At 46.3% G+C, this 12,197-nt stretch overlaps 2 protein-coding genes across 3 annotated transcripts in view; one reads left to right on the top strand and one right to left on the bottom strand.

The window, feature by feature from the left end:
• The window catches only part of RSPH14 (radial spoke head 14 homolog), a 299,387-nt gene that overhangs the window by 187,520 nt on the left and 99,670 nt on the right, over positions 1-12,197 (top strand). The gene's annotated exons all lie outside the window — the stretch shown is intronic.
• The window catches only part of GNAZ (G protein subunit alpha z), a 208,740-nt gene that overhangs the window by 150,132 nt on the left and 46,411 nt on the right, over positions 1-12,197 (bottom strand). The window contains 2 exon segments of the mRNA XM_038763432.1: positions 1,769-1,885; positions 1,887-3,076. Coding sequence (XP_038619360.1) covers positions 1,769-1,885; positions 1,887-2,492 — 723 coding nt within the window. The 5' untranslated portion in view covers positions 2,493-3,076.

Below are 12,197 nucleotides of genomic sequence, written 5' to 3'. Positions count from 1 at the left end.
TGGGTAAGTCACTTAAGCTTTCTGTGCCTCAGTCTCCCCATCTGTGAAACTGGCCAAACAATTCCTGCCTCTTCCTACTTCAACGGGATGTTGTGAGGAAGCCCTGTAAGGGATGCGTTTGTTTGGGAAGGGAGAAAGGTGGACTAAGGATGGGGATTACCTCCTTCCCTTCCCCACAGCACCTGTATATATGTATATATGTTTGTACATATTTGTTACTCTATTTATTTATTTATTTTACTTGTACATATCTATTCTATTTATTTTATTTTGTTAGTATGTTTGGTTTTGTTCTCTGTCTCCCCCTCTTAGACTGTGAGCCCACTGTTGGGTAGGGACTGTCTCTATACATTGCCAACTTGTACTTCCCAAGCGCTTAGTACAGTGCTCTGCACACAGTATGCGCTCAATAAATACGATTGATGATGATGATGATGGTTTCTTTGAGAGCCCTGGGGAAGCTCCTCCGCTTGAGGCTACAGAAGTTTCTGCCGAGTCTCCTGCTGTCAATTCAGTTTGAAACAGGTGTGAGTCTGCTTTGAGTGGGGAAAATGGGAGGGAGTTATCACCATCATGGGGAGAATTGAGCTCCTTATTCCCAAACCCTGAATTCCCATCATTCATCTCCTTTATTTTCATCTCACTGCCAAAGGAACTGCAGCTTTCTTTTTATTCATCTCTAGCCACCTGCCCTTTGGCTCCTCTCTCAGCTCCCTGGCAACACAATTCTCCTCCAGCAGCAATCATGTTTCACTGGGTCTGGGGAAGTGGGGGGTGAAACTTTTAGTACACGGAGGAAGCCGACATGAATCCAGGGAAGCTCAGGTGGGGGAAAGAATCAAAGAGAAGATAGGGAGAGAGTTGGATGGATTGAGGGGCCATGGAAACGGAAATAAAAGAGAAGTAATCATCCGAAGAATCACATCCCAGAAATGGCTTTGGGTTCTTTTCCTTTTTTTTTTTTTTCTGGCCACCTGCTCATTTAACTGAAACGTGGGTCCCTTTAGGTCAGAGATGCCATTTCTCACAACGTCCTCCTAGCAAGTCTCCGCCACCGATAAGAGATGCCTAAATTCTGATCCAACCATTGAAGGAAGGCTAATCAGGCAAGCCAAAGGTGAAGCCAGATATATTCACGGCCATTCGTCCACCCACTGTTGTACAGAAATGGTCAATTCCAGAACTCCTATACCAGTGTGCTCAAGTAAGCAGAGGCTTGGAATTACTATTAGAAAAAGTATATTTAGTAAGAGCCAAATTCTCAGTCAGGTCTTCCTTGGGTGGGAGGGGACTGCTGAGTTTGTAGGAGGATCACTAAACTTGTAGTCTCCTGCATGAATTGGACAAAGGAAAGCAAACTGGATTCATTTGGCAAAGGAGTCCAATCAAAGGGATCTGTTCCTCAGAACTACCTGTTTGAGTCTTTCTGATCAAGGTCCAATCCCTTCTCCCTTGCTACCCTTCCAATAAAAGACTTCCCATCACTGTGCATCTTTGTGAAACCGTGTATTGGACAAGATCTGCTCGGTTAAAATCCTTAGCTGATTCTGGAAGCGAAACACCGAACCACAGAAGTAAGCAGCTTCTCTCCAAAAATCTTGAAACACCCCTCCTAATCAGGAGGGAGTCCCGGCCCACGGAGCCAGCAAGAGTTAAAGAAACCAACCAACAGGCTTGATAGCACGAGATCCCATGGAAACTAAACGTCGAGCCCTAAGAGACATACCAACCGTTATTACATTATCGCATCGCCAGGGTCCACACTCACCGTTTGGTTATCTTCGTACAGCTTCAAATCATATCCACTCAGCTCCACGCAGAAAATTATTGCTGTAACTCCCTCGAAACAATGGATCCATTTTTTGCGTTCTGACCGCTGACCCCCCCACGTCCACCATTTTGAAAGTCAGCTCCTTGAAGGTAAATTTATTTTCCACGATGCCAGTGGTCATGTCCCGAGATCGGAGAATGTCTTCTACCGTGGGAATGTAATCCAGTGCGGCAATCCTTTCTAGGTCATTCAGGTAGTATGCCGCATTGTCCTCGAGGTGGTACTCGTTGGAGCGACAGAAACATTCCTGCACCCCGGGGTCGGCCCAGAGTCGTTTCATGACCCCTAGGAGCTCAGGGGTGATCTCTCCTTTGCTTTCCGCCGGGCCGGTCAAGGCGAACAGCTGGACGGCGTCATAGGCCCTGTCCGGGTTGTGGAACTCGATCTTGAGGGTGGCCAGGGCCCGGATGATGCGGGTGAGGGAGTCGATGGCGTTGTAGATGATCAGTGGCTTGTACTCCTTGCACGCCTCTAGGTTAAACCCCCCGCTGTGGATGATCTTCATCTGCTTGACGATGGTGCTCTTGCCCGAATTGCTGGTACCCAAGAGGAGAAGCTTGATCTCCCGGCGTTGCCGTTGGCTCTCCGAGCGCAGGTGGCGGTCGATTCTCCGGGACCGCCGAGCCGCCTCTTTCTCCTCAGAGCTTTGCCTACATCCCATGGTATAGCAGGAGGTAGCCTAAAGGGTGGAGAACTGGAGCCTTCTCTTGCACTGGGACTCCCCGGGTCTCCCTGTGCCTCCGAGCGGGAGCGGCTCTATCTTTCAATCCTCGTGCCAGGTGCACCCTGTGGAAAAAAAATATAACTATCCAATACCTGATGGGCCGGTAGGCCTGTACCAACTAGCTCAGGGCCAGCTGGGGGGTGAAAACAGGCAAAAACGCAGCCACGAGCAGATCGTCTCTTCGGTATCTCTCATGGCACTCCCCTTTCTGCCGAGTAAACAGTGGCACATTCCTGTTAATGAAAAGACACTTCCCTCCTCCACAGTGTGGCCGGATCTGTCAAATAGCCTTTCTTCCTCTGCATAATCATTTCCCTTCCTTATGTCCGAAGGTAAGGAGCCGCACTCTCGTTGCTCGGCTTCGGCCTCAGTTGTCTTTTAATTGTATTTTCTGGTTGCTGTGGTGATGCTGCTAGGTGCAGCCGAAGAACGGGTACAGTCTTGCGCTGCGTTCGTCTTGCTCTCTCCCCCCTTCCTCGGGATGATTCAGTTCAGACGTGGGCATCCGTGCTCTCCATCTGCTGAGCAGAGGGAAAAATGAATGAGATCGGGGGAACCTTGTTTCTTCCCCTCTCCCCCTTCTCCTCCCCCACCCCCACCCCACTTCAAAGATGCTTTTGCATCTTCTCAACTCCTGTCAGTCGTGAACCTTTGATTAACCCAGACCCAGAACCCCGCCCGGAGATGTGCAGCGAAAGGCAATAAAAATCTTGACATACTGTACGGCAGAAAGCGAGGAACAGCTGATGTCTCAGGGCCCTGGCAAATGTGTTTCCTGAACAATAGTAAATCCAATCCCCCTTTCTTTTCAGCCCACTGTGGTGTTATTACCCAAATCCACATGAAAACAAACAGTGCCTCGCTGTGTCCCAATTCTCCCTCGGCAAGAGCTGACGGCCGCCCTTCTCCCGCGCAGCCCTGTTCTAACTGGTTTTCTAAAGGGCAAGAGGGAAATATGTAGTCTCCTTCCCCACTCTTCTGTTTAGTATATATTCGGTCTCTTCCTGGTGCTCAGGTGCATGTACAGATTTCTCCCTGCTTTTCCCTTCTCGTCTTTGGTTTGGAATTGCAGGAAGCATTTTTTTTGAATGGTATTCGTTAAGCGCTTACTATGTGCCAGGCACTGTACTAACAGCTGGAATAGCTCCAAGATAATCAGGTTGGATACAGTCCATGTCCCTCATGGGCCTCACAATCTTAAACCCCATTTTACTGATGAGGGAACTGAGGCACAGAGAAGTGAAGTGATTGCCTGAGGTCGCACAGCAGACAAGTGATGGAGCCGGGATTAGAACCCAGGTCCCCGGACTCCCAGGACCTTGTTCTTTCCACTAGTCTATGCTGCTTCTATTACTTTTGCCAAACAGCCATGAAATATGGGAGTAGCTAGATTTCCCTGTGCCAGATCTAAAGGAAAATACTTCCAATAAAACAGAACAATCTTGACCTGCATAGAAAACACAAACCATTTTTTCTTCCTCTTTAAGGAAAGGACCTGTACAAGGGGTATTCTATCTGCACCCCACTTCACTGTACAAATTCCAATTCGAACAGATCCCTTTAGAGATGATAATAATAATGATCGTGGTATTTGTTAAGTGCTTACCATCTGCCAATCGCCGCACTAAGTGCTGGGGTAGATACAATCCCTGTCTGAGATGGGGCTCACAGTCTAAAAGGGAGGGGGAACAGGCACTTAATCCCCATTTTGGAGATGAGGACACTGAGGCACAGAGAGGTTAAGAGACTTGCCCAAAGTCACATTGAGGGCAAGTGGCAAGTTCCCCCTTCTAGACTGTGAGCCTGCTGCTGGGTAGGGACCGTCTCTATATTCATTCATTCATTCAATCATATTTATTGAGCGCTTACTGTGTGCAGAGCACTGTACTAAGCGCTTGGGAAGTACAAGTTGGCATATAGAGATGGTCCCTACCCAACAGCGGGCTCACAGTCTATATGTTGCCAACTTGTACTTCCCAAGTGCTTAGTACAGTGCTCTGCACATAGTAAGCTCTCAATAAATACGATTGAATGAATGAATGAATGAAGTGGCAGAGTCGGGTTTAGAACCCAGGTGCTCTGACTCCTAGGCCTGTGATCTTTCCACTAGGCCACGCTGCATTGCTTCTGATAACTCCCTCCCCTTGTATCTGGGCCCCTTAACCTCTTTTTCCTCCAGGCCTCTGGCCTCACTGCAACAAAACAGGGGTGACATCCAAGGGACGGGGTGCATGCTGAGCCATTGTATGCTGGGCCCATCCCTGACTACGATGAGGACTGGGCTTGCATTCCTCTGGCTCTCACTGAGCAATCAATCATATTTATTGAGCATTTACTGTACACAGAGTACTGTATTGTACAATCTCTCATCCTATCCCGCCTAGATGACTGCATCAGCCTCCTTGCTGACCTCCCAACCTCCTGTTTCTCCCCACTCCAGTCCATACTTCACTGACCTCCCAACCTCCTGTCTCTCCCCACTCCAGTCCATACTTCACTCCGCTGCCCGGATCATCTTTCTACAAAAACGCTCAGGGCACATCACCACCCCCCTCCTCAAAAATCTCCAGTGGTTGCCTATCCACCTCCGTATCAAAATAAAACTCTCACCATTGGCTCTAAAGCACTCCATCATCTTGCCTCCTTCTCCCTCACCTCGCTTCTTTCCTTCCCCATCCCAGCTCACACACTCCGCTCCTCTAGTGCTAACCTTCTCACTGAGCCTCGATCTCCCCGTCTCACCGCTGACCCTTGGCCCACATCCTGCCTCTGGCCAGGAAAGCCCTCTCTCCTCAAATCTGGCAGATAATTGCTGTCCCCCCCTTCAAAGCCTTCAGAGCACTGTACTGAGCACTTGGGAAAGTAAAATGCAATAATAAACAGTGACATTCCCTGCCCATGCAAGCGTACAGCCTTGGGGGTGTGGTGGGAGGGGAGACAGACATCAATACAAATAAATAAAATTAATGATGTGTACCTAACTGCTGTGGAGCTGGGAGCGGGGAAGAGCCTTTGGAGCAAGTCAGGGTGATGCAGAAGGGAGTGGGAGATGAGGAAAAGCGGGGCTTGGTGTGGGAAGGCCTCTTAGAGGAGGTGTGCCTTCAATAAGGCTTTAAAGGCGGGGAGAGTAATTGTCTGTCAGATTTGAGGAGGGAAGGTGTTCCAGGCTAGTGGCAGGACATGGGCTAGGGGTCGGTGGCAAGACAGGCAAGATCGAAGCACGGTGAGGAGGTACTCGGAATTGTGCTATCCCTCCCTAAAGGAAAGACAGAGGGCCAAGCAGCGTGGCTTAGTGGATAGAGCACAGACCTGGGTGTCTGAAGGACCTGGGTTCTCAACCCGACTCCACCACATGTAAGTCACTTCACTTTTCTGTGCCTCCGTTACCTCATCTGTAAAATGGGGATTAAGAGCGTGAGCCCCCTTTGAGGCAGGGACTGGGCCCGACCTGATCAACTTATATCTACCTCAGTGCTTAGAACAGTGCTTGGCACATAGTAAGCGCTTAACAGATACCATAATTTTATCATTCGTATTATTACGTGGGGGTAGCAACAAGACCGATCCCTTGGGCAGCAGTAGTGAGGAGTCCCAGGCAAGAGGTCTCAGGTAGTGCTGATGGTGTTTTGAATGAGCGTTCGGTCTGTGGCTGAAAGTCTGGCTGCATTTCATCCTCATCCCCATTCCTCCTCCACCCTCTTTCCCTTCCCTTTCCCCTTTCCTTGTCCCCCCGCCAAGCCAACCCCACCAAATCCAAAATGGATTTATTTTCCCACTACCCCCTGTCCAACCAGTTCAAATGAGCTGGGTCAAGACAGGAGGAAAAGGAAGAGAGCAAAACAAAAAAGACCTGGAAAATCCACACACTGTATAATCAGTCTCTATATAATTTGGGTTGCCCAGGTCCCATCCACCGTCTTCTTTGTAGAGGTTCCAGATTCACCTCTCGAATGCCTGCCAAACTCCATGTACCTATAGAGTTCACAGAACTTCATGACTGAGTGACCTTTCTTTTCAATTTACAGCAGGGAAAGAGCCCAGACTTGGGAGTCAGAGGTCATGGTTTCTAATCCCAGCTCTGCCACTTGTTAGCTGCGTGACTTTGGGCAAGTCACTTAACTTCACTGTGCCTCAGTTACCTCCTCCGTGAAATGGGATTTAAGACTGTGAGCCCCACGTGGGACAACCTGATTACCTGGCATCTCCCCCAGCGACTAAAACAGTGCTTGGCACATAATAAGCGCTTAACAAATACCATCATTATTAAGTAGCAGGAGTCCCATACTCTTTATGTGGGCAACTATTTGGAGAGGGCGGTGGGGTGCCTAGCCTTAGGGGTTAGCAGATGGGGCAATACCCCTGATGCCCTTCACAGACTAAGACATCTCTTTCAGTGCCACCAGTGACGTGGATATAGTGGTTGGTAGCCCGGAACTGCCCTTGTGCAAGTCTCTTCCCGGCTGGATAATAATGGAAAAGTTAGTTTCTACATGTCAGTGGGCTAGGAACAGGGCAACAGGCCATTGGAGATTGGCTGGGGGTGTCATCCAATGCCATTTGGGAATAACAGACAGTGAGATGCAGACAATGTGTGACAGGCTGTCCAGGGAAGCAGCGATCTGTGATGGCATCAAATCTTCCATTTTGTGGAAGTACACCAAATTCGATCAAATCTGCCTTCTCTGGGGCGGCCCTTGACCCCCTTGGTTAAAACAAAAACAGACAAGATTTTCAGGGCTATTACTACAGCTGATCTTAATATGACAGTCATAGTCAGATAATTTACAGGTAGCCCCTGATGTAAGACTTTTTGAGTTATAGTGGACAGTTATATTTATTGAGCCCTTACTGTGTGCAGAGCACTGTACTAAGCACTTGGGAGAGAACAATATAAACAATCTAACAGACACATTCCCTGCCCACGGGACAGTACTTCTGATAGTCCTAATAATAATAACTGTTATTATGGTCTTATGTACTATATTCCAATACTCTGGTCCCTGTCCCATTTGGGGCTCTTGGTCTAAGACGTAGGGAGAGCACGTATTTTACACAGGAGGAAACTGAGCCACAGAGAGGATAAGTGACTTAGCCAGGGCCAACAGGCCAGGGGAAGAGATGGGATTGGAGCCCAGGTCATCTGTGCTCTTTCCAAGAGGGTACACTGCCTCCTCGCACCCCCCTGATGTGGCTTTATGATATTGGGTTTGACTTTACGCCACTAGCCTCCTTTTATGTCCTTCATAATTGAAACTGATGATACTCTGTGAAGTCTCTTTTTTCTTTTTTTTCTTTGTTAAGAAAAGTATTTGTTAAGCATTTACTATGTGTCAAACACTGTTCCCAAGAGCTGGGATAGGTACAAGTTAATTAGGTTGGACACAGTCCCTGTCCCACATGGGACTCAAAGTCTAAATGCCCTTTCCCTCTTTAGGGGGATGGAAGAGGATTTTGCTGATCATTAGCTGATCTGTGGCATATCCACTGAGCAGCAGACCGATACTATTCCGCTCTCCAATCCCATGGACTCCGATCACATTTTCCATGTTTCAGCACTCCTGGCCATGATTTGATTGACGTTTCCCATAATTAGGTGCTTGTTGGTTTTTGGAGTCACTATAGTGAGCCAACCAGATCTTTGTAGGATTTTTTTTCTTTCTCATCATTACTGTTTCTCCCCACTGGAGCACAGGCGCTAATGATGGAAGCAAAGAGCTTTTGCTTTAGTGTTGGGAAGAGGGACATAATAATAATGATAATAATTATGGTATTTCTTAAGTGCTTACTGAATTCCAGGAATTGTACTAAGCACTGGGGTGGACACAAGCAAATCAGGTTGGACACAGTCCCTGTCCCACATAGGGCTCACAGTTTCAATCCCCATTTTATAGACAAGATACCTGAGGTGCAGAGAAGTTAAGTGACTTGCCCAGGGTCTTGCCGTTATACTTCTGGGCAAATTTGGGAGACCAGAGACTCCCAAAGTACTGCCCGATGGCCAATCCAACACCTGACAGGTGTCACTCAGATGAAGGAAGTTCTCTCCAGGAGAAGCTGTGTCTGGAACCATCTCTTCCTGGGAATTGTCCTTCCTTAGATAGTCTTGTCTTGCTCAACACCACAATATCAACTTAACTCTCTGAGCAGTTTACAAGCAACGAATGACACGCTCCTTTGGGGATGATTCTAAATCGAGTCAGTTCTGCTATAACATATGTTTTCATTATACCGTTTGGCTGTGAACATGATGGGAGCATTAGGGAATCTTCTTCCCACGGTGCAACTCTGGGTTTGTTGTCATTCAAGTGCATGGAAAGTTGGTCAAAGTGGGATACCGATCTGCTTCCCGCCTCAGGCTTAGCCTTAATGTGCCGGACAGCACTTTATGTTTCTTTGGGTTTTTACGCCTTCACAACATTTAATCCAGTAAAATAGCAATCGGAGGCAGTCGGTGGTTAAAATCTGCCCTTTCCCCTCCATCCAAAAGGCTATTTCATGGATCCAAGCATTTATCATATTCATCCATTCACTCATATTTATTGAATGCTTACTGTGTGCAGAGCCCTGTACTAAGTGCTTGGAAGAGTCCAATGTAACAATAAACAGACACATTCCCTGTCCACAGTGAGCTTACAGTCTAGGAGGGGAGACAGGCATTAATATAAATGTTTACAGATATGTTCCCCCCATCCAAACTGCCATTTCATTGATCCATGCACTTATCATATACCACCTTGAATACTGCATCTCCTTCCTCACAGACCCCCCAGCCTCCAGCCTCTCCCCATTCCAGTCCGTACTTGACTCTGCCTCCTGGATCATTCTTCTACAAAAAGTTCAGTCCACATCTCCCCACTCCTCAAGAACCTCCATTGTGGTTGCCTACCCGCCTCCATATCAAACGGAAACACCTTACCATCGACTTTAAAACACTCAATTAACTCACCCCCTCCTATCTTACCTCACCAATCTCCATTAATTCGTTGTGGGCAGGGAATGTGTTTGATGCCATAGCGTATACTCCCAAGTGCTTAGTACAGTGCTTTGCACACATTATTGATAATAATAAAGCCCAGCCCACACACTTAACTCCTCTAGTGCAAGCTTGCTTACCATACCTCTATCTTGTCTGTGTGTGTAAATACTGCATACAATAGACACATACACCACCATATATATATATATAATATATGTATATATATACACACACACACACACACACACTCCATATATATATATATAGAGAGAGAGGTATGTGTGTATTGTATACAATATTTATAGTATATATGCATATGTATCATATATAGTATTATGTATACAGTATATTTGTGGTGTGTGTGTATATGTAGTATATATTATATACTGGTATGTATTACATATACACACCAGACCACACTCTCCCCACCTGCAAAGCCTGTTAAGTCACATCTCCTCCAAGAGGCCTTTCCCGCCTTTTCCCTGACTGCCTCTCCCTTTCGTGTCACCTATGTGCATTTGGATCTGTACCCTTTGAGCACTCAGCTCAACAGCACTTATATTCATAATAATAATAATAATTATGGTACTTGCTAAACACTGACTTCACACTCTCCCCACCTGCAAAGCCTGTTAAGTCACATCTCCTCCAAGAGGCCTTTCCCGCCTTTTCCCTGACTGCCTCTCCCTTTCGTGTCACCTATATGCATTTGGATCTGTACCCTTTGAGCACTCAGCTCAACAGCACTTATATTCATAATAATAATAATAATTATGGTACTTGCTAAACACTGACTTCACACTCTCCCCACCTGCAAAGCCTGTTAAGTCACATCTCCTCCAAGAGGCCTTTCCCGCCTTTTCCCTGACTGCCTCTCCCTTTCGTGTCACCTATATGCATTTGGATCTGTACCCTTTGAGCACTCAGCTCAACAGCACTTGTATTCATAATAATAATAATAATTATGGTACTTGCTAAACACTGACTTCGTGACAAGCACTGTTTTAAGTGCTGGGGTGGATATAAGATAATCAGGTTGGACACAGTCCCTGTCCCACATGGGGCTCACAGTCTAAGTAGAAGGAAATTACATAGACTGTAAGCTCACTGTAGACAGAGAACATGTCTACCAAATCTGTTGTACTCTCCCAGGTGCTTAGTAGAGTGCTCTGCACATAATAAGCACTCAGTAAATACCATTTAGTTGACTGCTGATAAAGGGTGTCTACCATTTGGCTAGCACCAGACCAAACAATCATTTATGCATTAGTACTGAAAACATCAGCCACGATGGTATCTGGAAACAACCAACCCCTATGCCATAATTTCTACTGAGTCAATGTTGCTATGATGTATCCTTCCTTTACACAAGGTTCTTCCAGAACATAACTACAGGGTAGAGAAGCAATGGCGGTATTGCGTGCTTACTCTTGCTTATAAATTTTATCAGTGGAAAACTCAGTGACCTCTATGCTCCTAAAACTACAAGGGTGATTTGCTAAGGCTGACGTAGGTAACCGCAAAAGTGGAATGGTGCTAAGTTGATGTGGTGGCTTCTGCTTTGGAACGCGACTGCTCCTTATTTCCCCTTTCTCCCCCCTCCAATGGTAGTAGAGAGCTCCAAGCTGTCCAAAACATCACCCGAAGGAGTGGGAAGGAGGAAAAAGAGATGTAGTGGCAGGGTCTCCGCTTCTCAAACTCTTCCTCCTTCCCCCTTTCCTGGGGACTGACCTTCACCATCCTGGCCATCGATGGCCCTGATTCTTGTCCTCTCCATCTTTGCTTATAAATGTTTGCTGTGTACCAGGATAGCTAGTTCAAGTCCACCATGCTAGAAAACCCAGAAAAGCAAAAACAGAGTAATGAATGGTGAAAACCAAAATACTCAAATTACCATAAAATGTTGTCTCTTTCTTAGGTATACGAACGTATGACGCACTTACAGTATGCAGAATATCTCTCCCAAATGCATTAGTCGATTTTTCTAAAGCTATTTAAAAGGCTGATTTCAGCCATTCGATTTTCAACCATTTATTTATCCTTGTCTGTAGTGTTCAACTGTTGTTCCGTAAAGGGAAATCTATCTCCGCCAAGATTGGCTTAGGCATAACCGAAATGGAGAAACTCACTGAGAGGAAGGTATTAAATTGGCATTTGTAACTGAATGAAAGAAAAAGAACTTGCATTAGATTTTTCAGTCCTCTGTTCTTTATTCCTTCTGCTGTTCAACGGCTGTAAAGGGAAATGAATTCTCAACCTCAATCTTTATCACAATCTCCTAGAAGTGTCTTTTTACAGAGGAGGTAACTGAGGCACAGAGAAGTTAAGTGACTGGCCCAAGGTCACACAGCAAACATGTGGTGGAGCCAGCATTAGAATCCAGGTTCTTCTGACTCCCAAGTTCGTGCTCTACCACTAGGCCCTGCTGCTTCCATTAGGCCACACTGCTTCTTTATTCCTTCTAAACTTTAATCTTATTTTCAGGGATTTTTTTTCCCCACGGAAACCAATTTCACCTTGAGGACTTTTTCTTACGGGACAATGGTTCCATGGGGAAAATTACAAAAGTTATCTTGTAATTTAGCTATAAATATAATTTTGATAATTAAGAAGTGTTTACTAAATGCCAAAGCACTGCCCTAAGTGCCGGGGTAGATAAAAAAAAT

This window comes from Tachyglossus aculeatus, chromosome 21 (assembly GCF_015852505.1).
Source record: "Tachyglossus aculeatus isolate mTacAcu1 chromosome 21, mTacAcu1.pri, whole genome shotgun sequence".
NCBI lineage: Eukaryota > Metazoa > Chordata > Mammalia > Monotremata > Tachyglossidae > Tachyglossus > Tachyglossus aculeatus.
Note: the sequence above shows the minus strand (reverse complement) of the source record. Positions and strands in the feature narration are given on the sequence as shown.